A 26,315-nucleotide genomic window follows, 5' to 3' on the forward strand; every position below is an offset into this window, starting at 1 on the left:
TCATTTTCCTTGTGGTACCTGCCTAATATCAAAATGAATAACTAAAATACTGATAAATAAATAATAATTATTGAAGTAGGGTATATCCAGGCCGTTTTAGCTTAACAAAACAAAAACACAAGGTAAGTCATTCTCATTTCTATTTTTGTCAAAAAATGGAATTTAGGACGTATTTTGTTTATTGTCATACATTCTCTTATAAATTCAAAGTCCAACAAACTCCTTCAGAGTTTGGGCTACCTGTGGATGGGGCAACATTTCATGACAGGATGGACAATAAAGGGGCTCCATTTTCAACACCTTCAATGTGACTGGAAATTACAAAGGTTCAAACGGCAGATTCGGGAATACAAAATGACTAACTTGGAATCACATAGTTTACATTTGCCAAAAGTAGCTAACGCTGGGCCTTTTGGTCATAGAAAAGACTGCAAAAGGATTTGGGTTCTGGTTGGCTAATTGTGCCAGATACCCAGCGCACCAACAGGTTGACCCGAGTATCCCACAGGTTGTGAGGGTCACTTTGGTTTTTATAATCTATAAAGTACCCATTCTTCTCACACTAAACTAAAACAGCAACTTACCACTTAAAAGTGAAAAAAAATCAACCATAATATATAAGAAAACAGAAATAGTTTATGTTGAGCCATAAATTCAACAACTGTCTGCTTTCCCTGGGGGGTGGGGGGGGGGGTACTCCCTTATATGGCCTCCATGGGGGTGTTCTGCTGGACAGGGTATGGTTTTCGTCCTCTCTGTCCTGAACAGGGTATATAGTTTGGCACAAGTCTGTCCTAAACAGTGTGCATGATTTGTGCGAGTCTGTTCTAATTATAAACAGGGTGTTTCATGCATGATCGATTTCGTCTTAGCGCAAATGTTTGCAGATATTTAGTACGTCATCACCCGAAGCATTTACTGGAATAAATATAAATGTTATTGTTCTTGGCACCCTTGTCTAAATACGATAAGTACAAGTTGACAGGTGTGCTTGATAACCTTGTCCCCATCTGAGGGAGTTGTCCTCTCTGGATACTAAAGTTGAGGGTGTTATCCTAAACAGGGTATGGGTTTCAAACCCTCAGCGGCACACCTACACCCAAATATTGGTCGAGTACCCCTCCCACCCCCCACCCCCCCCCCCCCCCTACACCGGGCTGCTATCCTATAAGCAAGCTTCGAATTAACTGAGCCATAATTACACAATGGTTGACTGTATTTGTACCCTCTTTGTAAACGTAACAATCATTTTTATATTGGGAAGTTCAGTAATAATAATCCAGATGGCCAAAACTTCCATATTTTGGCCATTCTTATTCTGAAGTATCCACCTTATTCTGAGCTATCAAAACAGATACTTTGCTATGAATAAGCTTTACACGGCAGTCGCGGTAGTGGTACTGTAATTAAACAGACATTGTTTGCTCCTTGCACTAAATTCTAACAAAAAGAACGTGAAAAACAACTAACCTCTATGTACGCTTTGATGCATATTTTGGAGTAACCATTCTCATCTTAGCCTTTTCAGTCGCAGTCTTTATATACTTAGTCTTTCAACACAACAAGGTCGTAAAGAGTCGGAGCGATTTGCCGAAAAATAATTTTATTCAGTTCCAGTCTCCGAGCGGATACCTGATTTTGGAGTATCCATTCTAGTCACGACCATTGGAAAAGGGTTCAAAACCAGTGGGAGTGGGAGTGGTAAATGATGCAGACGTAAAGTCTGACAAAACATTGTAGGAAACTCCCAGAGCGGGACGGGGGGGTTGGGGGGGGGGGGTTACTTCCTTAGAGGCTAATGGGGATGTGCCGCTGGATGGGGTCGCATTTGCACGACTGGACTGAATTGACTGTAATGGGGTCGCATCAGTGCGTAGACTTACCAAAGAGCATACATAGAGAATACTTCATGGAAAGTGCTGGCGTACGGTGTTTACAGAACGAGTGAGATTTCTGATACAAAAACAACGAGTGGGTAAATACCGTACGAAGCACTTTACATGTGGTATTGTGTTTATTGTATACATACTGAGACATTCATCATTTTGGTGGCCTTTTTATTTAAAATCTTTCCAAAATGCTTAAATCTGCCGCCCACGAAATAACAATGAAAACAAAGTATCAGCTTTTTAGTAGAAACGTTTCTTAAAAACATAAATGACGGTAAGGATATCAGGTAATCCAAGAACTACAAGTAATCTTAACTGTTTGTTCTGAATGTACAATTGAAAATGAGTGAATTTAAGTAAAATGGCCGGTTTCAATATAAGCTTAAGCTTATTAATGGAAGACAAAGTAGCTCCGACAAAAAGTACAACATCAGCTTACGTCTTGTTCTGTTTTTCCCCTTCCGCTGTTATTTCGCCGGCTATCCACAGTTTTCTTTATCGGCAGTGAAACAAACGAAACTATTCCACTCCATTTCTGAAATGTTTCACTTTTTTAACGAGAAAAAACTCTTTGAGAAAAACGTTTCTCCTCGAATGTGTGCGAAACGGCGCTCAGCAAACTGCAAGAAAAGACGGGAATTTTTGCGCGAAACTGACACACCGCTGTGGCTTCTAATTGGACGTATCATTTTTCTCACATGTGAAAAAACATCGTTCGCGATTCTGATTGGACGTATCATTTTTTTTCACGTGTGAAAACCACAGTTCACTCCTCTGATTGGCTAGAACTCATTTGCGTATCAAAATTTACAACACAACTTTTTGGTGAGTATTTCTCAGTATGTATATAATAAAAATAGGTTCGGGCCACCTTAAAGCGCGGATTTTGGCCGGTTGGTAGGCTAAGTTTGTCTTGAAATTTTAAGGTGTTGCAGTGAATCAATCTATATGAAAGTTTCAGACATAATCATATACATCGTGAAGATTATGTGATGAGGTTTTAAAAAAATTCTTTTGAGCCGTTTTAGAGATATACAGAAAAGCGCTAAAAGTCAAAGTTTAGAAAAAAGTTGCACTTAGACAGGTGGTGAGAAAACAGCTTCGTTCTCAGGATCGTAAGAAACAAAAATTCAGGGCCCGGGCGGGGGGAGGGTCTGGGGGGGGCAGCCCCCTTCCCCACTTTTTGAAAAATAAATAAAATTAAGTACAGTGGAACCTCCATATAGCGAAGGGCCAAGGGACTGGCAAAATATATTCGTTATAACGAGGTTATTTTAACTTATAATCGAGGTTCTATTTCATATTGCCTTAAATTTTACTATTACTGGAGTCAAAAAAAATAGTTCGTTAGACTAAGGACTTCGTTATAGAGGTTCCACTGTAATATACATTTTCACATAAATAGTATCTTTGTTGGAATGAGAATCTTCCAGCATCTAAATTCAGTAGTATCGGTCCGTTTCGATACCATCAGTCTGATGCCACGATAGTAAGACTCGAAACACCTGTGTTCCCAAAACTGCACTTAGTCCTAGACTTCTGCGTTTTCAAACAGGCAAGGCTATGTAGTCTTTTTTGATGACGGTTCTCGATTAAATCTGAAGACTACTCCACGAACTACAGTTTCTTAAAACGAATTATATCGGGTGATGATGTGGTCTCTGACGTATTTCGATGACATACTAAGCAAAATGAAGGGGTTACAGGAACCTACGCAAACTTCTACTGGTGGATCCTGCGTGTGCAATCAGGCTCAGCGGGACAAAGATACTTTTCAGCGGCTTGAAATTTATAAACATGACTCCGCTCAACAAGTACTAAAGAAAGGTTCAGTAATCTGACAGTTCTAAACAGCCACGAAGAGAGAACAGCCAAATTTGCCCCTACCCTACCCCGCCTCCACTTCAAAAGAGGGGGTCACCGGCCCCCGCTCTTTAAAAACTCCTCCGGGGGCCCTGAAAATACACCTAAATTTCCAAGCAGCAAAATATGACATTAACGAGCGTCCTGACGTTATTTAGAACTTTTTTATTCAGTTAAACAATTTCTCACGGCTATTGAAAATGAAAGGTTTGAAATAAATTTACGTTTTATTTGAATTCAAACTTGCAGAATTTTTTATTTCTCACGGAGGTTATTTGCTAAATATCGCACTTTAAGTTCCTGGTGTCGTATTTTCAGTAGCAGGTCTACATCGCTCAAAATTCGGCTTTTATAGATTTCAGAGTTTTTTGTTTATTGTTGTCATAGTGATAGCGATTTTACTTAACACTGCATTTTGACAAACTTCAATTCAAAGTCAATCACTGGTGAAAATTTTATAGCGATCGGACAAGGATAAAATCACCTTTAAGGCGATTGAAAAATATCGGTATGGTCTCCGAAATACTGTATCGAAACACCTTAAACAAACTTATGACCGAAACGGATTCTCATTAACTTTGTGCTGTTTGTGCTATGAATAGGCCGCTGTTGGCTTTCGTAGGATTATTAAAAAAGGGACAAAAAGCATAAAACAAAGCATCTCAATAAAAGCACGACTAACCTTTTGCGGAGCTAAAACATCCTAAATCAACTAACTTCAAAGTAAATTATGGCTAAGACTACTTCAGAGGGAATATTTAAAAGCTAGATATGAAATTCGAGGTGAATAAAGGATACATGGAAAATCTACCCTTGCACTATCAATTTGAGCTATTTATTCTAAAACACTACAAGTCGATGTTCAGTTTAAAACGTATATGTTTATTATCACATGGCTTGATGAAAAAGCTCTACATGTAATTGTTTTCAACTTAAGTATGTTGTGGATCAGATTAGCCTCATTTCATAAAATTTTATTTCAATATTTCTTGTAAAAGTAAGGCTGCCTGTTCATCATCCTCGTCTTAGAATCTAAAAGTCTCTATTGTATTCAATTATCTGTCCCACTATATACCCCATATACCCCATACTATAGACCTACAGAGAGTATGGCTTGGTCATACCCTACAGCATTGTGATCTTGTCCCGTTAGTTATTGAGGGAAGAATAATAGGAAAGAGACCACCTGGAAGACCTCGAGCGGGAATGCTGGATAGAGTAAAAGATGGCAGCCCTTACGTAGCGCTCAAGAGGTTCGCCTTAGATCGAGAACTATAACGAAGGACCTGCCTGTGGGCAGAACTAACACACGCACACACGCATACCTTACAGGAGCCTATTACCCTATCTTAGTCACTTGATTTGTAATTGTACTTAATACAGTCCACTGTCTCTTGATGGACACCTTTTTAGGATGGACACTCGGTGTTGGTCCCTTCATTGACATTTCTCAATCATTTTACTGTGACTAAACTCTCTCTTTGAAAGATGGACTGCTGACGCTGGTCCTGAAGGTGTCCGTTATTGTCCATCTTAGGGAAAGTTTACTGTCGTGCGATTCTAACTTAGGCATTTTGGCTAAACAAAGCCGGCAATTTACCTCTTGATCAGAATCAGAAACGAGCCTTAAAGCTCATTTACTTTCTAAAACAATTAAGTCACTCGTAGGATATTTCACGGAATAGCACCCGAAAGAATTGCATAAGTACTCATTATATTCCTTTTTCAAGAGCCGGGATCCATCCTATCTGCTTGGCTAATAATTGCACTTTTCCTCTTGACTTCTGCTCTGTCGACTGCCGAATCCCCGTGGCTCGATCTCAAATCGACAACGACGGAGTCACCTTTTCGATCTCCTTTCCAGTACGGCGGTCCAAACTGATTTGACTGAAAAAAATGGTGAGAAGATTTTAACGGCGTTGAAACGAACGGGTGAAACTGAACGCTAACGCTGGTACTGCAGGAGAACGAATTGTTTATCATTTAATCTTAGAACTTGTAAGTCATGTACTTTTGCAAAACATGAGTCAATTGCATAATTTCCTACTGTTCTATCATTATGTCACCAAGTCTTTAATTAAGAAAGCATTCATGAAACTCCGTCAAAGGCAGAGCACAAGTCAACACTGTTGAATTGTTCAATTGTTTGCGTCCAATAGAATGAGTGGGGTCCATTATTGGAGTAATCTTTAGGTAAGATTTCCTTTTTTTAATTCCGTTCCAATCGAGTTACTCTTGAAGTATTTCGTTTAGTTTTATACGTAGATCAAGAACACGCAGAGCACAAAGCGACCTGGGGATGACGAGCAGTACGGATCAATTTTTCGATTTTTTTTAAAGCTATTCAGTAAACTAGAATCCAAACAATCTGAGTCCAAATCAAGAGCCATAATTCCCATTATGGCTTTTGTCCAAATACAATAAATAATCAATTAACTGAAAAACTTGAGAAGTTTCAAAAACGTGCCCCCGGATCATAACTAAATCGAGTTATGAAGTTAGTTCTTCTTCACTTGGCGCACTTGACGCACTTGGTTGAGAACAAGAGCCGTAGGCTCTTGGTGGGAAAACTTGATGTCCAACAGACAAAAGCACAAGGCCATCTTGGTTTTTTAAGTCTTAACTTAATATTGCTCCAATGTATCTCCACCAAATGTTTTGCAAATTTAGTGCTAATTATGATCTAAGAAACTTAGTTCACAAACTTGAATTGCCTAAGCCTAGGACAGAGTACCTGAGGCACAGCTTTTCCCAGTAAAGCGGTGCTGCCTTGTGGAATTCTCTGCCTCAAGATCTAAGGGAATGTAACTCCCTGGGGGGTTTTAAAAAGAAGCTTAAAAGTTACTATTCTTCTTTAGGCTCCCACACGGCAATCACGTAAATCAGTTAGATTTTAGTAGTTAACGTTTATTTAGTATGTACTTTTTAAGCCGATTATTTCCCGTGTATAAAATAAAAAAAATAATAATATTAAAAAAAAATAAAATGACAAACTGCCTGTCACATGGAAGTTGACTTTACTTCTATTTTTTTAAGATTAAATGTTTCTAACCTTGCTGACTGAAGGGTTCTCGCCGAAGGCTGGGATTTTCATTTGATCGAGGCGATTCAATATCAGGTCCATCTTTTCTTCAACTGAAACGTTAAGACATTACGGCCAGCTGTACACTTTCTTTTGCATAACAAATTAAACTTAACTACTGTGAGCCACTTTTCTTTGCTCTCCGCCGCGACGGACGGTTTGCATTGAGAGGCCAGCAGATTAAGATTGACTGAAATGAAATTCTTACCGGACAATGGAAACAATCCACCATATTTCTTTTTATAGCGTTTTGTTATTACTGGAAACAAACACTCCTGATAATATTTCCTGTATTCCCTCTGGCGACAAATCGCTTCCTGTAATCGTATGAATAAAAAGAGTAATAAGTCTTTCACTTATAGGTTTCTAGTGGTTAGAAATAAAAATGTTAATTGACTTTCTTTGTGAACCGCCTGTACATATCATGCTGGAAACTGGGTCAAAATTCGTTCCCAAAAACAGTTCCATGACGTGGTTCTACGCAACACGTAGTCTCAGGCGCAACCTCAGAATGGCCAATTCAACGTTTTTGGCGAGTTTCCTCAAGTGTTTCTTATCATGGCCACTTCCATTAAAATGATCCAGAACTGTTGGATAGGCCTGGTTCCAGGCCAAACATTTTGTTTTGTGTTGAACCTCATCCAATATCATCCTTCAACATTTAACATCGCCTAACAGTATTGGATAACTGCTGGTCCCTTATAGAAAACAATCGAGGGGATTATATGGTGCCCAACAATTGCGACATTGTATAGCAATCAGAAAATCATATCACACAATAAAAGACCGTTGCAAAAAGTAAATGGCTTTTAGAACACGAAATTTCGTACCTGAGAAAAAAGTAACGATTCTGAAAGATTATCATAGAAGTCACCTGTTTTCTCGCATCTTTGATTCTTCCTAGCCAATACATCATTTGTAAAGGTACCGAAAGGAGATTAAATGGCACAGCCATAGAGTGCATACCCCTGTACTGGTTTTCAACAACAGCGCGTGAAAATTTCCACTCAACTTCCTTATTATTCTAAGAAAAAAATAATACAAAAATAAAATAACGTTTCGTCTGCATCAATAATGAGAAGAATTTTATTTTAAGCAAACAGTGCGAGGGTCTTAAAACTGCAGAGTAAATTCAGGACTTTACCCGAGCTTTCGTTTGCAAACTATTTGTTTTGTCAGTGTGTGAGGTTCTTGAGTAAAGGCAGCAAATTCAGCAGTCTTAGTTGTCTCAAAATCTGGGTAGCTGGTATTATCGATCCCCAGTCTCTTAAACCCAACTTCCTTGGTTTGAAGAAGTGATGCTAGGATCTTGAGGATACCCAGCTGGATCCTTCGCGTATATATCTCACCTTGTGACAAAAATGATTCCATGCCTCTGGAATATACGTGCTAGAAGTATGGACTAGCTTAACTACAAAGCTTCTGATCTTGGGCCACAGTTGACTTTGTTTTCGAGACATTTTGTGCACGGTGTGGGCTTTTTACCTCTTTATGGAGGTAAGGGTAAGCACAAAAAAATTAGAGAAACGCAATAGATTCCACCCTAGGATGCAGGTTCCCAGGTTCTTTACTGCAAAAGGTGATTTGATCTCTGACAAATGATTTTCTGTGCGCACTTTTGGATTCAGTCTTCCACGTTGAATTCTTTTAATCTTGATATGTGTGCTATCACAAACTAAACCACCAAGGACATCACTGTTCGAGACTAGAGAACACTAGAATCATATACATTAAACAGGAGTACAGTTGCGAGGCAGGGTGAGAAAAAGGCTATCGGGTGGTGTTGAGAGAAGTTAGGAGGGTCAGATACCAGCTGGTCGCGAATTTTGAGCAATCTGTTACAGTACGGCCACTTTATTGAATTTTATTATATTTTATTAGCTTTGCCATGATGAATACAAAAAAGCTGAAGATATGCAAATACTAGTAATAAGAACGTAACAATACACTAATAATAACTTAAATAATTTGAACAGGGACACCGCAACAGCTAAAGCCAATTACTGCGGACCCAAGATAAAAAATATAAAAGTAGCAACTGAAATCACATGCAGCAGCTAATTTCGTGGTCTAAGAACCTGGCTGTGTTACACTTCAAGCAAATGGTTTTGAAGCTCCTTGGAGAGTCCGGGTCATAGTTTATTGCTAGAGCCCGCGAGTAATAACCGTAAAGGACGGATTTAAAGTTCTCAATAGTAACATTGTCTAGTTCAAGTCTAGTAATAAGCAGGTTCCAGATTCTAGTGGTCCTAATGCAAAAACATTTCTGAAAGGTAGAAGTCCTGCATTTTTTAGGCACAAAAGATTGAGAGCTCGTTACGCATGTTCGGGTCCTTCGCGCGCATTCGCGCACGACGGGAACAACAGACGGATCTAAGTGAATCATATTAATTATATTAATACTTCGTATGGGTAAAGACCTCACGCATTGCCTAAGTCAAGTAAATTTTTATTGATGACTTTTTTGAGCAATGTTTTAAAAAAAGTTGCTGTTAATACAGCTTGCGCTGATAATTTAACAGATTCCGTCTGACAGCTTAGTGTGAAACTCGCAAAACCGTAAACACCAGAAAAATCTCTGGAGTTTTATTGTGTTGTTAAAGGCCGAACAGTCAATCAGGCCTTTGAAAGCTAAACTAAACTAATTAGCTTGCGGAGATTAAAAGAAAACTGAATGCGGGGATGGCAATACGGCAAAGGGCTGGTTTTGTGGCTTGTACGCATGTCCTGATCTTCGCTGTGATTGGCCATAACACAATAAATATTCCCAAAATATTTCAAGTATTCATATTCTTATTAGTTTGACAGTAAGTACCTGAATAATATACTTCAGTTTAAAAGAACTAAGTTATTATCGGCTCACCGTGATATTGTCGTACGTTTTTGTCAGCAAAGCGATCAGCATATTCACCAACATGATGACGGAAAAAACTAGATAAATGAGAAACAGGGCTGACACATAATCAGATGTCTCAAGGGAGCTGGATCGCCATTCCTTCAAATCCGTTTGTTCAAATACAGACCACATGAGCAGAGTAGCTGCCTTTCTAAAACTAAAAAAAATAAATCGATAGTGACTGAAATTGGATATACGACAAGACGACAACAAGGTAATTTCACTTAACTCGGTTCTACACATGATACTGGTTGTACTAGCTAAGACTTGGTTGCCACAAGATACTGGTACCGCTCAGTATCCCGGGGGTTGTTTCCTAGTAATAGAAGAAAATCTTTGTTTAGAGTATAATGATAACGGTGTTAAGACCAAAAACAAACTCACTCCATAGATTTTCCCACGGATTCTCCAGAATAACTTGGTGGAGTTAAATAGGACAGCTCTGCTTTGTAGCTCTTTGTTATAGCCATAGAGAATCCCAAGATGACGAAACAATACTGGCTGAGAATAATCAGCAAATCTCCACACATGCGGTATAAAGCCAATTGGAGTGGACCTATTGTTGGACTCAGTTCAAGAATGCTGGAAACACGAAGAACCATCAATAAAGTGTTAATACCGTAAAGGTAGTTGCTAATCTCCAACAAACGGTTGTTGTACGGAATTCCACCACGGGCAATAGTCGTGATTCGAAGAATAACTATGAAGATGTAAATGATTTCAACTATAACGTCCAAATAGTTCCACATGTCCCTGCCAAGACAAAGCAAGAAAAGAGGACAGTACACATGCATCTCTCTGTGAACTGGTCGATAAAGCCTCTTCCCCATGATGTGAAATGCAACAACAGGGACGAATATGTAACAAACAAAAAGGCCATTTTATCGACGCTCTTGGCATTCTTTACCCAGATAGACTAGTACTGATATTTAATAAGAAGAATGAGAAAACTGTTTATGGAAAAAGGCAAAGAGATAGAAACACGTTGATCGTAAGAAAAGCAATTGGTATTGGTCATCCCCCGTTCCTTGTACAACAGTATTCGGCATTGTTTAATAGTTTACATTATATAACTTTTTTAGGCCACAAGAACGTAGTACGTGGGATGACTAAGAATTCAAGGATATGGCTCTTCCCGGAATGGATCAAAGTAACAACATCCATGACTTAAGGTGATTTCACTCACTCTCATTGGTTATGTTCGTACCAGCGATACACTGATAAGCCCCAAAAAGGGTAGTAGCCTCTATTACAAGCCACTGTTCGATAAAAGAGTCCACGATCCTTCTCGGAAGAGCGGCGTGGAAATCGAGAAACAAGACCGGACCCTAGTGACGACGGCAGAAATTAAGCCTAAAAAAAGAACGAGCCAAAGCTCTCTGTATCATCTTCTAGTTATTAGCTCTAATCATGCCGGGTCTTGTTGACCGTGGTTTTTGCTTTTTGATTATACCTCTTTTACTTTGTTTGGTTAGTCCTAGAAATGCCTCGTGCAAGTACAGTTAGTTTAATTGTTTTTATGAATTGATCACGCAAGTATGATGATGCTTTCCCATATGGGTGAAAGGTTATTGTTATCTAGAACACTGACAATACAATTTATCTTACTTGAAGTACTTCCGGGGAGATTTTTTGTATTGTTGATATTCGTTGAGTGCCATGCCACAAAAGAAGACAAAAATCAAGTATTCATCTACCATAGGTGTAACGGTAGATGGGGAAACGCAAACACGGCAGTGAAGGACAATGAACGCCCACTGGCCAAGCTTTTCCTTTAAAAACGTGACGCAAGGTGACGTACAGTAAGCATAGTACCGGTCTGAGAAAAAAAAAGATTAAATTTAGAGCAAGTACAAGAAGACTTAAAGCTTCTTACAAAAGGATAAAATTTACACCGGGTCTATCAAGAAACAAAAATCATTGTAATAATCGCCGAATCTTATACCTGAGAAATGAGCCAGTGATTTGGTAATAAGGGTTTTTAAAGGTATAGCAGGAGGTGTATCAGAATTCACAGCCCTCTCCTTGCGCCCATTGTTCTCACTGTTCTCCTTTGTTATCGACGCTTTGCTACATAAACTGGGTGCGGATTGTTTCTGCCTCTGTAACTTGGCCTTTGCTAAACGTCTTCGACACTGTAACAAGACAGAATATACTTATCGTATTACAACTACCATTTGACCATAGAGATGATGAAAGCATGACGAGAGTTGGCCCTAAACCTGGAGTGAATTAAATTTTGGTGTGACTCACTTTCCCCAGATAAATAATGTCAAATATGATTACTAGGGAAAACCTTTGGGAAACGGTAGCCTGTATGGCTAGAATGCCCCTACCATCTCTGAATTGCCCACCGAATCTACTAATCACAAATTAGGAATCATCATGACTTGCGTGAAGCTGAATTTTTCATGGCACTGAATACAAACGTGGGTATTAGAGTAGCTAAAACGCAAAAACGCCTAGGCAATAATAGTAGTAAAGGGAAAATATCATTCTACCTCCTTTTGGTCCCTATAGAAGGCAAAGATTACAAGTGGAAGAACAAATGGAGTCAAAGCCGTGTCTATAAGGACCACCAACCACAGGAGCACAGAGTAAAGCTTCAAAACTTCTGGCAATCCATGTTTCCATCTCATTTCGAGCCTTTTGTACAATAATGGGTGCGATACAAACTGTAAATCGATTTTAAAAAGAAACAGAAATTGATTTAACGCTCCTCAGGGAAAGATAAGGGCTTTTACATCGATTAACCTAAAAGCATGAACGGAGGAGGGAGGGGCATATCCTTATTTCGCCTAAAATGATATTTGCCGTTAAACAGGGCTGGTATGGCTTTCAGGGTCTACAATTTTACTATTCAGCGTCTTGAAAAAAAGGTGTCTTATTCAACCAGAACCCAACGGTGTGGAGGTGACTCAAGCTACGTGCAAAAGGACGCAACAACTCCCAACATCGTTGTCCCTAGAATGTTGAGAGTTGTTGCGTCCGTGTTGGCATTAGTGTGCAAACGGATGCAACAACTCCCACCTTGTTGCAATAACATGAAACAGGGCGTGCTAACGGACGCAACAGTCACCTGAGATCCAACAATTTTGGGAGTCGTTGACCAAGAATGTTGCGTCCGTTTGCAAGGGACTTCAAAATAACATGATACAGCTATTTAAACTGTAGATCAGCATGGACCCAATAAAAAAATGACTGTTGGATTAATATCCTTTTGTTTAGGTTAAGATTAGCCTGAATAGCCTCGCTTGAGTAAGGTTTTTTTTTTTCGAATTTGTACATAAGGAGGCTAGTAAAACTAAAAGAATATGAAACTACCGTGGCCATTTTTACATTGGATCTATGAGCAATCTCTCCTCCGAGAGGCTTCTATGTTCTATGTTTCGCAAGGAGCCTGGAAATAGAGAAGAAAGCGCGCAAGGGATGATAGGAAGAAAGGCTGTGGCTATCCATCTGGATGATTGAGGTCAAACCCTTACCTTCTTTTGGGAGTATTTGATCGCATCATCAGTCATGGGACTCAGCAGAGAAGCGTAACGATGTGATTCGTCAGGTTTATTGCGAGTAACCAGTTCCTCGCTGACAGAGACTTGATCGATTAATTGCACTGCAAAGTTTTCAGTCTGCTCTGCAAGCTTGTTGAGTAAGACTGTGTTCTCCGAGTATTTCATAGCAGAGCGTTGTAGTGCGCAGTTTACCTTCCAAAAGGAGATTATCGTTCAAGATCATACATTAGTTTACAGTGGAACCCGTCAATACCACCATCGCTTGACCATGGAAATTGGGTATCAAAGGTAACAAAGCAGCTGTCTCACGAAAATTTTCAAAATTCAAACAGTGCATAGGAACACCCACAAACTGAGTGAAGCTTAAAATTAATCGGTCAAAACATGAAAGAAAAAAGGTATAAATAACACTGTAAAATAATACCAAAAGAGGCAAGGACGGACAAACTCGAAGAAGATTAAAACAGATTGCAATTGTGGTTTTTGAAACTGACTTTTTTCAAAGACGGTTGTTGTTGTTTCTAACGTTTTAGGATCAACTTAGGTTTCTGGGAAACTGCCCACCTACCCCTCCCCTAAGCCAACAATTTGCCCCAATAGTAGTAGTAGTAGTAGTAGTAGTAATAATAATAATAATAATAATAATAATAATAATAATAATAAATGTCTTCATTTCGCCCGTTAAAATACATAACAAACGTTACAGAGAGTAAAAGTATACAAATCATGAAAATCACACAGATCATTTACAATTATTATATAAAACCTAAATAAAACATTGGATATCAATTTTGTTAAATTGCCAAGTTGTATTGAAACCTTATTCTATTAAAATAGCAATTCTTAAAATGTTCTGTATTAATCCGTGGTAATTGACTTGTTTGTGATCTTAACTTCTTGGATGAGTCTTTGACTTTCGGCAAAAGGGCATATAATGGATGGTTAACATTGTTCTTAACTTTGGTGAACAACCTGCGATCAAACTTCTCTAAAAAGTCATAAGTGTAACGTCGCTTATTGCACCTTTTTAAAAAGCATTGTATGGTGTTTAAATCTACCTGGCTGGCTCCATATGCCGGAAGTGCGTATGTGATCTTTGGCTGAACAATAGCCTTAAAGAGATGATCTATCTCTATCTGCGTGTATCCATCTTTTCTTAGTGATCTTAAAATGTACAAACACTTGTTTGCGTCCCGAAGCTTTCCCTTAACATGAGATGAAAACTTACAGTCGGTTTGTAATGTGACACCTAATAAAGTGAAACTGTCAATCTTTTCTATGCCACATTGAGGAGGGAAGTCAGGTGTAACACCTCTTTTAGTCATACAGAGTTCTTTGCATTTGCTTAAAACGAGAAGTAAGTGTTAATGTCGGCTTAGGGGAGGAGTAAGTGGGCATTTTCCCAGAAACCTACATTGATCCACGTTTGATATAATGCTTGGGAGACATGTTTGCTTGACACGATGCTGTGTTTATTGACATTCACAAGTAGTTTCTCAAAATGACCGTTCTAGCCTTCCTCCTCCAAAGCGATCTTGTAAAACAAAACTTTATAGAATAAACTGTGCGCGTCGAGGCTGTCAGTATGTGAGCTCTCTTCATGAGACACTACTGAAAAACAACATATATATGGTTATATACCTGAAAAGCCATGTTTATGGGGTCTCGGCAGGAGCACAAGTTCTCAGCGGTGACCATATTTACAATATCGTCGACATTCCACCTTTTTCCTTTGGGATTCTTTGATTGTTCTATAAACTTCCTTAGATCAACTTCCACCCCTAAAAGTAAAAATAACAATAAACGAGTCGGTATTATGGTTTGCAAATAAAACGACGACCTGCAACTGACGCCTATAGATCTCTGTTAGTAGGCCGAAGATCTCTGAACCGTGATCAGGGACCAGTTACGCCTGGAGTTACAAAAATACGACGGCAACGGCAACGGGAACGTCAAAGCAGCAATAGATCTAATGAGCAAACCAACAACTCTGCACGTGCATCACCAATTTCTTTGCCTTCCCCGCACAACTACGACGTGAAATGGCCAAAACTTAATTTTACTTGAGACGGGGAACGACAAGGCCAACCCTTCTCGAATTCTGACGCGTCCCCCTTTCTTCACAGCCAACATATATTCCCTTCTTTTAAGTATCTGAGCAACTTTAGACAATCGCAAAACCGTTTGAAAGGATGCAAAATCTGTTTTCTAAAGGCGTTTTCATGCACGTCGCCGTTGTCAGCTTCACCGGAAACCGAATAGCGCATGCGCCGTCACGAAAACCGTACCTGATAGTTAAACCGGATAGGGCTTCTGGCAAACATAAGTAATTGTAATTGTAATTGTAACTGTTAATTGAGAGATAATAACAAAACTGGTTGGGGGTCTTTGCGAGACTGCTTATGGGGCTGTTTACAAGTAATGAAGGGATGAGTAATAATGCCCCCTATGCGAGTGTGGATTTGAGATAGACCACCACGGGGGACTATGTCCCCCTAATCATTACGAAGAGTGTTTGGGTTCTTTAACGTCCTACAGCGTTTCATTACATGTGCAAGGCTTGGGAGACGGGGCTTATCCGTCCTTATCCGAGAAGACTGTCTAACCATTACAAAGGCAGCACTTTCTCCTCAGTTATTTAAAGACCCTGAGTGTTGGTCCGGCCGAGGTGTGAACGAGCGGCCTCCCGCTCAGCAGACAGGCTCTTATCCAATTGAGCTAGCTTGACGGTGACTTCCGCACCCGCGGGGGGGGGGGGGGGGGGGTACTCCCTTACATTACCTATACGGGTATGTGCCGCCCAAAGGGGTCGTGATTTTGAAGCTCCTGATTTAGAACGGGGTATCCATTTCAGAGGCGTTTTCTAGAACGGGGTATAATATTTCGAACGCACGAAAGCTCTACTTTTGTAAGCAGCCATTTGAAATTATTCAAGGACAGATTGCTTTTAAAAATACGGTTCAATGCGTTAACAAGCAAACCGTTGTACTCTTGTTGCACCTTAGAACCGGGTATAAAAAATTGGCCCATTTCTAGAACGGGGTATCAGTTTTAGGGCGAATTCTAGAACGGGGTATAAAAAATTGGCCCATTTCTAGAACGGGGTATCAATTTTAGGGGAAATTTTTTCTAGAACGGGGTGCCAATTTGGAGTCCCGGGCGGCACATACCCGCCCAAAAAATACCCAAGTGCCCCCCCCCCCCGGGCTTCCGCATGACTTTTGCAACGAAGCGTCGCCGCGCCGATCTCGATCGAATGTGAGCACGAAGCATCACATATGAGAAAGGTTCTGTGCCACTCTTTGGTACACTTATTAGGGTTTGATAGATTGTGCTGACATAATTTTTGACATAATAAGTCATTACAAGCATAATTTTAAAGTATTTTCCGAAAACTATCACTGTAAGCATATTTTGCACTGTCAGCTAGTTTTGCGGTGCACAATTGTCATTTATTGATCATGCAACCAATTTTTTGACCCGAGATCAGTGATGCAGGAAGCTTCAAGGAAAAAAAAATCAATTCTTTGTCAGGTTATTGTCACATTCATGGGACCTGGTTACCCCAGGAAGTGATTCAGGACTCCTTTCACAGACCTCCATGCATGAGTATAATGCTGGCTGTGTTTAACACCTTTTGTTTAGTTCAGATGTTGGGGTCACTGGAGGGAAACAAGACGTCTGACTTTGTCTTTTTCATTATACCCCAACCTGCGTGCTAGATGTTAAAGGGGTAATTGTCACACTATTTTCTATCTTTTTAAAACTAAGCTGAAAGGTGTCTAAACTTTTATACGTGCAGGCTAAAGCTAACCCGGTTTTGTAGACCTCGAGCAAACATACCTGCTGCGGGGGTTTCGTCTTTCAGCTCTTCTGCATCATGATCACGTGCCTCACCTGGTGCATAAGGAAAGAACGTTTGTTTAAGGTTGCTTACAGTACAGTTTCAAACAACTACATTTATGGGACGTCAGTATATACAGAATACTTCACAGAATGTCCTCGCTTACGGTATTTAATTTACGCACAGGCTGTTGTCCTATCAGAAATCCATGGTAAACAAAAACGAGACAACGAGTGCGTAAATACCGTACAAAACACTTTCCCTGAGGTTATATGCTTATTTTTTATATACATGCTGAGACATTATTCATTCTAGCGGTCTTTGATTTCAATTTTTTCCAAAATAATCAAGTGCCATTTTGAAATGGCTTCTATACATTGTGAAACGACAAACAAAACAACTGAACATTATCTTTTGACACGTACAACTACTAGTAAAAATTGTAACGTGGGTAAGAACATATAAATTAATCGGAAATTGTATAGTTGTAGAGTTCAATACAAAATTCGCTTGAATACAAAATCATTGGCAATTTGATCGACTGAAAAGGCTATTTTGAAATCAGAAGGAAAATAGCAGCTATCTCAAGTGCAATCTGAAATTAAACTTACGCTTATGTTATCTCGTTCTGTTTTTTCTCTTTCTACCGTTGGCTTGCAGGCTACACATCGTAAAGTGACATAAACTAACGGTGTCGCCTTTTAAGAACTAATAGTTAAAAAATACAAGTAATATTAACTTATTGTTCTGAATCTACAATTGTCAAGCTTTCTTGTTTTTTTCCCTTTGTTTTGCGAGCTCTCAGCAATTTTCGTCAGTGAGAATGAAATACACAAAGCTATTCCCTTCCAATTTCCAGACTGTTGCTCACGTTTCTTCGAGAAAAACTAGCCTTTATGGAACATTAAATGAACAATTGAAAAAGTTCCTCGCTGAATGACTCACGAAACGAGGGCGCTGCATGGCTGCAAGCTCATACAAAACTGGGTCGGGAAACTTGGCACGAAACTGCGCACCGCTGTGACTTTTGATGGCACGTATCATTTCTCTCGCAAATGAAAAAACATCGTTCGCGATTCTGATTGGGCGAAAGATCTTTTGCACACGTGAAAAAGATCTGTCGCTCCTCTGATTGACTGGAACTGAACCATTGTATGAAAATTTACGACACAGCTTTCCAGTGAGTATAATTATCTCGAGTATATAAGGTTTTATAAATAAACGAAGCTCCTGTATTCCAATCTCCGAACTCAGTTGAAAAACTACGAAACAACTCGCGAAGCAAGAGCGCTGCAAGCGACAAGCACCTATAAAAGTCGGGAAACTATGGCGCGAAACTCAAGCAATGCTTCGCTGCCTAACTGGACAAAATATGAAACTACAGTATGAGCGATTGAGTATATCTAAGTATGTATATTTAACAATTTTTTTTATGAAATGGAGGTAAATATTCCTAAAGCGACCATTTGCCGAGATTGAAAAGAATAATGTTTTAGTATATACACACGAAATGATCTCAACAAAATCAGAGAGCAAACCATTAAAAAGTGCGATTTGATCGACGGATCAAATCACGCGAAAGTTTAAAAAACATATCTTTGCAGAATTTTCTAACATGGCAATTCACAAGTTTATCACTTCGCAAACAACAGCGTAATGGTTTAAACGAAACCGTTAAAAGTTTGAATTGTTTCCTTACCTGGGAAGAAAAGTAGAGCTTTGTTGTTTTCTGTTGACTCGCCAAGTTTATAGCCAATAGGGTTTGTTGAGTCGTTCTTCGCATGACATATATAGTGCTCACAAAAATGAGGTAAGACGTCGACTTCCTGTAGAATTATTTTTCCCTTCACTTGAAACGTACAGTTTTTGCAAACATTTGCTTTCAAATTTGTTTGTGATAAATAAACTTCGGTTTTTGGGCCAAATTTTCTTGTTACGAAACGCTGAGTTCACGAAACGGCTTATTCTACGCGAATAAACGGGAGTTGTAAACAATCCATCGAGCACAAAACTCAGCTACAGTTAATGGAAAAATGCCGTTTTGAATCCTTCCAAGTCTTTTCTTGCCTTAAAAAAGTCAACTCTAGGATTTTGTCCACTTCTAAAAGATCGCTCTCTAAAAAAATGGGAAAAACACTGACCTCACACATCATCCTCTCGCTAGGAGGTGAATATTTAACAATTATTCCTCGAGCCCGAATGAGCTCTGAGTCAATAGCCCATTCGGCGTTCGGCCTCATCGGCCTCATGGGCTATTGACTCAGAGGCCATTCGGGCTCGAGGAATAATTGTTTTAGTAAAATCCAACTAGTTGGTCAAAAATATCGAGATTAAAAAACTTTTAGCTAGTTAAATCCAGACTTAAATCTTTGTTTGCCGCCAAAAAGCCCGCGCCTTTCGCTACTAGTGGGCTATAACATATAGCCTATTAGTATATACACACTCATTGATCTTGGTGATTTAAGCAATCTGATTGGTTCGCTATCTCGGACTATTCGACAATATTCACCTCCTAGCGAGTGGATAAGGTGTGAGCTCGGTTTTTTTCCCATTTTCTAAGAGAAAGATCTCTTAAAAGTCGACAAAATCCTAGGATTGACTTTTTTTCAGGCAAGAAAAGACTTCGAAGGATTCAAAACAGCGTTTTTCCATTTACTGTTGTTGAGTTTTGTGCTCGATGGATTGTTTACAACTCCCGTTTATTCGCCTAGAAGAGGCCGTTTCGTGAACTCAGCGTTTCCTGACGAGAAAAATTTGGCCCAAAAACGAAGTTTATTTATGACAAACAAATATGAAAGCAAATGTTTGCAGAAATTCTACGTTTCAAGTAAACACGAGAAAGAATGCTACATGAAGACGACGTCTCACCTCGAGGAACCGAATCGCCATTTTTGTCGGCACTTCATGCGAAGAACGACACAACAAACCTTTTCGGCTATAAACTTGGCAAGTCAACAGAAAACATCAAAGCTCTTCTTTTCTTCTCAGGTAAGGAAACAATTCAAACTTTTACCGGTTCCATTTAAGTCATTACGCTGTTGTTTGCGAAGTGATAAGCTTGTGAATTGCCATGTTTGAAAATTCTACAAAAATCTAGCTAAATCTATTTTTTAACTGTCGCGTGTCTAACTGACCTGATCAAATCGTACTTTTGAATGGTTTCCTCTCTGATTTTGTTGAGATCACTTCGTGTGTATATACTAAAACAATTATTCTTTTCAATCTCGGTGAATAGTGGCTTTAGGAATATTTACCTCGCCACTTCGTGGCTCGGTAAATATTTTACCACTATTCACCTCGATTTCAAAGAATAATTGTTAAGTAGTTGCTCAACCAATCAGAACGCAGCCTTGATAATAGACCACTAGTTGGATTTTACTAATGTTGAATAGTCCGAGATAGCGAATCACCATGCAAGATCACTGAGTGGGTATATACTAAAGTAAATTATATTTTTTATCCTCTTTGAGTTGCATAGTATTCAATGATAGCTGGTAGTGTGAAATTTCGGGTTTCAGAGGGTGCATGGGGCTCTTTTCTAGCAAAAATACATATAATAAACAGATGTGCATAAAGTTTTGTGGTTTGCTGTTTAAACCCTTTTGAGGTCTTCTTGTGGGATTTTGCTCTTGATATACAATGGAAATAGGACTGAGTGGAGTCCAATTCGGACGACCGCGTAGCGTGAGTCCGATTTGTTTAATCACGAGTACGTATGATTGTAGACCGAATTGGACGACACGAGGTTCTGTCACCAATTAACCATAACTATAACAAAATTTTTGATATTTTAGGCTTTTTTTAAACTTAAAACACAAGAGTTTCCGAGAGTTTTTTTGCTAGCAGTGAAAAAAAGGCCATTTATTATGGTGCGCGTGTGCTATGGCGCGTACTGTCCAATTTCATAGGCATGACGCGTATTGTCTTATTACATTATCCGATTAGTGCTGAAATCAGGACAGTTGATAGCCAATCAGCTTTGAGAATTTTGTTACAGTTTTGTTGAATACAGTTTTCGGTTTTGACTTTGAAAGAGGAAAAGGTTTTTAAGACCTAAAACCACTCTTTTCTTCTTCAAAGTCGTAACAGAAACGCTCACAAATTTGTCATATTTTTTTCTGTTCCGTTTGTTCTCGCAAACTTTTGAATTAGTTACAAAGACGTCTATGAGTTCTTTTGAAAAAAGAAATGGGATCGTTCGCAGATTCAGTTTTAGTTGCTTAAGTTTTCTGATTTTTTAATAGCGGAGTTCCCCGAGCGCGTGAGTGGAGCCCCATAGCTAAGATAATTTGGTACACTCTCCATCCGAGAAATTTGGTTGTGACGTCAGCGTATTCCGCCCGTCCCTACACTCTTTGGGGGTGATAGAAGGGAATCAGGTGTCAGCCTGTCGGGGGGAAGAGTATGTTATATTTTCTTGGCGGGAAATCGTGCGATGCATTTGTGAAACCTACGTTTTTTGGTGGGAAATCGCGCAAGAAATGGTGTTGCCATTGTCGTCGTGTTCAAAAACTTGTTTACTTTAGGAACTGTTTCATAGCATGAGGATTTTGTGACCGTAGTGCTGCCTAGTAAACTGTTTCGAAAAAATTGTTATGGCGACAAACAGTAGCGGATTGAATTAAACCTATTTGCTTATAAGTGAATAGCGACAGGAGACAGAAAGAAGGGAAAGGCAGAGAGCGAGAATTATAAGGCGAAGAGCTAGCAAAGAGGATCACCAAAGTGAATTGTCTATGCTGCATTTGAAGACTTGTTGACTGATAGCTGAAGCCGACAGAGTTTTGTGTCATATTATTATGTTTTAACCGTCTTTTTTCACTGGACCTACAAAATCAAATACAGCTGCTATCAAGATTCGTTTGTTATTCTTGGCTGGCGTATTTAGTGTTTTTTTTTTGTCGTTAAGAAATGCGCCACTTGACAAAAAGTAAGCTTCCCATCGAAAATCACCGTTTTCAAAACTTAGCTACTCTTAGTACTTCACTTTGCTAGAAGCGTAAGAGGGTTTAAAAATCTTTAGCGATTCTGGTGTTAATAGATGGCTTTCATGGGCTGCACCTCGACCGGTAAGCTTGAGTATTAATATTGCATTTGATGTTTTTTTTTTTCGGGTTTCATGATATGAAGTCGAGCATTGTTTATGCCATCACTTTACGCACATTTGTAAGATTTTAGACAACAATTTGAGCTAATCTTTAGACAAGCTTAGCCATTTTCTGACCGCGACTAGAAAGGAAACCTTCTGAAGAATGTTTAGAATATTTCGACCCGTTGGTTGTGAACAGAAGCTTTGAGCGTTATTCTTGCCTCGAGTTCATCTTGAAAAACAGCAAACACAGCGAAAATCTGCAAGGTTTTATTCATGACTCAGGATTTTCAGAGAAACTTCACTCTCAATGCATGTCTTCGTCAGACTTCGTGAATAAACATTGTTGTCCTTTTAAATGTTTCACTGAATGATATAATTTTCTTGTCTTGATTGTTCGTCAAGATCTCTTTCTTATCGCTTTTCCGATTATGGTTTTCAGTCGTACTTGAACATCGCATGAAGGAGTACTCAAAATGCCGCATGTATCAAACGAATATGGAGTTTAGTCTACGTAATAGGACTAGGTGCTGTCCAATTTGGAAATAATCGGATGAAAAAAATTCCGAGGACAGTCAAAACTGGACGAGGCCGTAGGCCACGTCCAATTTTGCCGTCAGAGGAATTTTTTTAATTCAATTATTTCCAAACTGGACAAGCATGTAGTCCTCTTACTTATTAATTGTATATTTTATAGCTGGTTAGTTAATCCGGATTTTTTAGCGTGTCACAGACGCGAAATATTGTACACTCGAACTTGTCCGTTTGTAGTTGAAACAAAAACGCACTGCAAGATCTAAAAAAGGTTTATTCTTATAGAGTCATTCAACTTATTCTTTTCAAGTAAACAGACGTAGAACTAGTATTGCTCTTTCATACTTTGGCATTTTGTTGCCAACTAAATGTTTGAAAGCTCCCGTCAATGATCTGAATGATACGCCGGGTGCTACAAGTGAAAACCGCACTTTCGAGTACAAAGAAGACAAAGTAACAACGCAAATACTTAATTTAACTACAAAAAAGTTTGAAAATAAACATTTCATTCATTTCCTCAAACGATTTCCCCAGACTTTTTCCGTTTGTTTTTGTAATACCAACATCTAAACACAAGTATCGGTATTTTCTTATTCTTGTCCAAAGTTGCAGGGCTTGTCCTTTTTTAAGAATATATGCGTTGATTATCGTGTATAAAATTATATTTCGGGACTGTCCAATTAACCTTATAATATAAAGGTGATGTAGGTGGGCAAATAGGTCATTTGCTTGGGGAGAATTTGTTTTCCACGCCTAATCTTCTGTGGTCCAAGGTGATTGCTATTTATTGACACGTTAATAAAGTTGTTCATTCATTGTTCCCCTGAAGTTAACTGATTTGTGGATTACAATTTTTTTTTCTTTATTTCAATTACAAATTCAATAACCGGAGCGACGCTTTTAGCCCTGGCTAAATCTACATGCTAGTAGTAATCTCAGATTAGGAAGTGCGTTCGAACTTTTTCGTTTTACTGTCAAATGTGACATTATTTCCTAACAAATTAATGTGATACGGACTTACGGACAGTGTGAGGTTTTGCTGAACCTGTGTGACAGGCGGTCGAAGAGCACAATGGGTCACGCACAATTTCATACAAGAACGATGACTCGATTCATTTAGTTGGAGACAATGAAAAGTCGGCTTACTGCTGTAAATATGACAACAGCGACAGCTCAATCATTTGTACGGCGACGAAATGCGGTGAACAGACGGAGACAAGTTCCTTCCAAGGAACTGCAAAGATGTCGTTTCTACGCGTCCTGGTAATGATGCACAACGTTCTGAGGCTTTGACAAAAAGTTGCCTCGAGTCCTTTAAACAACATTGTACACGACAACTTATCTAAAGAAAAAAGGAAGCAGCGGAAATCAAGAGAAGCAGCCTAGATCCTCGTAACACTTTACTTTAGAGAAGCAGTTGACCTCGTGGCAATACATTCGAGCGTGCGCATTACGTTATAGCGTGGCGATGATACGGTATCACATTACAAACTCAATATGGCCACGAAAACGGCACAAATACACAGGGTCCAGAGGAGATGTGTTTGTCGTTAGGACATCAAAACCCGTCGAAAACTTCTGAAAAAATGGGTTATTTTGATCGCGTTACGGTTTCGTTACACATTCTATAGACCGCAAACCAAGAGACTGAGGGCTCGCAAGATCGGCTTACAGTCCTTTCTTTTACTCGGCACTTCGTGCCTCGGTCGCCCTCCGGGCGACGTGCCGTGCGCCAGCGAGGATATGGCTTGCGGTTATTGATTTTCAAAAGTCGATCTGGGTCAGATAAGAAGCGAAGAAATCGTTTACAGTAGATTTATAAAGATCCCATTGGGCTAATTAATCGTGCTAAGCGACAGGTATAGACATTTTTCAAGGTAAGTAATTCATTTATTCACACGAAACTCCTCTGGACCCTGTGCAAATATGTGACCAACCCAAGCCCTAAAGGTACTTACCGTTTCTACGAAAGGAAAGAAACCCCAAGATAAAGTTGAAGCTATTTTTTTTCTTTCGGACGGACATTGGAATGCAACCTGTGAGAAAAAAAATCACAGTGATTTCTTCAACAAGGCTTCAATCTCAAAAACGTGAAAAAGTCTTTTCCCAGTTTATATGACACAAATGAATTTGCTCTTACCCTTAGCAACGCCGGGCGAGGGATGGCTTAGATCTGATATAAAGATATCTAAGGGGAAAACCACAGCCACCAACTAGTGAGAAGTGTCACATTTTACGTGAACCTGAATGATAAAAAATCTTGAATACTTGGCAGTAAAAAGAAATATAAACTGATTGATATCTTAACGGGCAAGATTACTAAAGAGGGAGACAGAAATGAAATTTAAAAAAACAATAGGTAAAATGTTGTTTACAATTATAACACTCTGGTGCCCCACAAATATTTAAGGTTCTTCCAATGTATAATATACACTTTTATTTACGTTTATTACAAATATTTTTTGTACCTTTGGTCACTAGTTTGACCTTTTGAAATTATCATGTTGTTGGCCCGCTCAGCGTCAGTTCCGGTGACTTGACACCCCTTGAGAAGGTTTTTCTTTTTCCATCACTTCTTTTTGTTGGGCACGATTTAGTATGATTATAATTTTTTCAACCAAGTTAGGGTAGTCTTCTTTGAATAAACAATGTGTCAGACCAATTTTAAGACCCGTTTATGAAACGGTTTCAGCCTTCGCTTGACATTCGGGTCAAGTGGAATCAAGTAATACATCAAACACGAGACGCACTGTTTTCATGCGATAGGTAAACACTGTAAAGAGGGTCTAAGACGAAAAGCAGGGACTGGCTTCGAATTTTCACCACTTCTTTCTGTTTTTACACCCCTTTAACAAACTTTCAACAACTTTTGCGATCCTTTAGTTGAAGGAAATGTTTAGACCCATCATACCGGCTTTCGATTCCTTGACACATCCATTACAAGCAATAATACACAAACTGCGGTTACAAACATCAGAAATAACAAACGCTTTGTATAACTGACTCTTATACAATGCGAGTTATACAATGCGTTTCAGTGTTATTTCTGATGTTTGTAACCGCAGTTTGTGTGTTATTCCTTTTAAAACTGAGATGGCCAAAAACCAAGAGCATCCATTAAAGCTGTTAACGTTAATAGATACCATTCTGTAGATATTACAGGTTTAAAGTTTAGGAAGACCTGTATAAACTCACCTGCTGCAAACCTTTTCAATAGAGTTCTGATTTATGGTAACAGGACTGACTGGAGTCGAATTTGGTTTGTAATCATACAACTGCTTGAACAAAATTTGGTCGCACAGCGGGAGTCCGATATGTTTGTTCATCACGAGCAAAGTCACAGGTAAAACTGAGAGACACGAACTTCTGTTACCAATTAATCATAACTAAAACTAAAAATTGTCGTAATTTGTGTTAATTACAACTTTTGTTTCGTTAAAACAAGATCTCTCGTGAAGGAAGAACCCATTTAAGAGCAACTGTAATGCGTACTTTAGCGTTTACTGTCCAATGATGTGTACTGCGACATGTTTAAAATGTCCGCTGACTTCAAGGCTACCGATGGCCAAATTTAGATTGGAGAATTTTGTTATATTTATGACTGGG

The 26,315-nt window shown here is 39.1% G+C and overlaps 1 protein-coding gene across 1 annotated transcript; it reads right to left on the minus strand.

The window, feature by feature from the left end:
• Nucleotides 1–4,657: 4,657 nt before the first annotated feature.
• LOC140935013 (short transient receptor potential channel 4-like) lies at nt 4,658–25,979 on the minus strand. Its single transcript, XM_073384557.1, has 14 exons — nt 25,905–25,979; nt 24,668–24,745; nt 17,086–17,139; nt 14,884–15,023; nt 13,216–13,434; nt 12,232–12,405; nt 11,676–11,865; nt 11,339–11,549; nt 10,115–10,483; nt 9,698–9,887; nt 7,709–7,858; nt 7,043–7,151; nt 6,805–6,887; nt 4,658–5,639 (listed from the first exon to the last, which is right to left on the minus strand). The coding sequence occupies exons 2-14, from the start codon at nt 24,732–24,734 to the stop codon at nt 5,478–5,480; spliced, it is 2,118 nt and encodes a 705-aa protein (XP_073240658.1). The 5' UTR covers nt 24,735–24,745; nt 25,905–25,979; the 3' UTR covers nt 4,658–5,477.
• Between the last annotated feature and the right edge of the window lie 336 nt (nt 25,980–26,315).

The sequence above is a fragment of the Porites lutea genome, chromosome 4, assembly GCF_958299795.1.
Source record: "Porites lutea chromosome 4, jaPorLute2.1, whole genome shotgun sequence".
In the NCBI taxonomy this organism is placed as follows: domain Eukaryota; kingdom Metazoa; phylum Cnidaria; class Anthozoa; order Scleractinia; family Poritidae; genus Porites; species Porites lutea.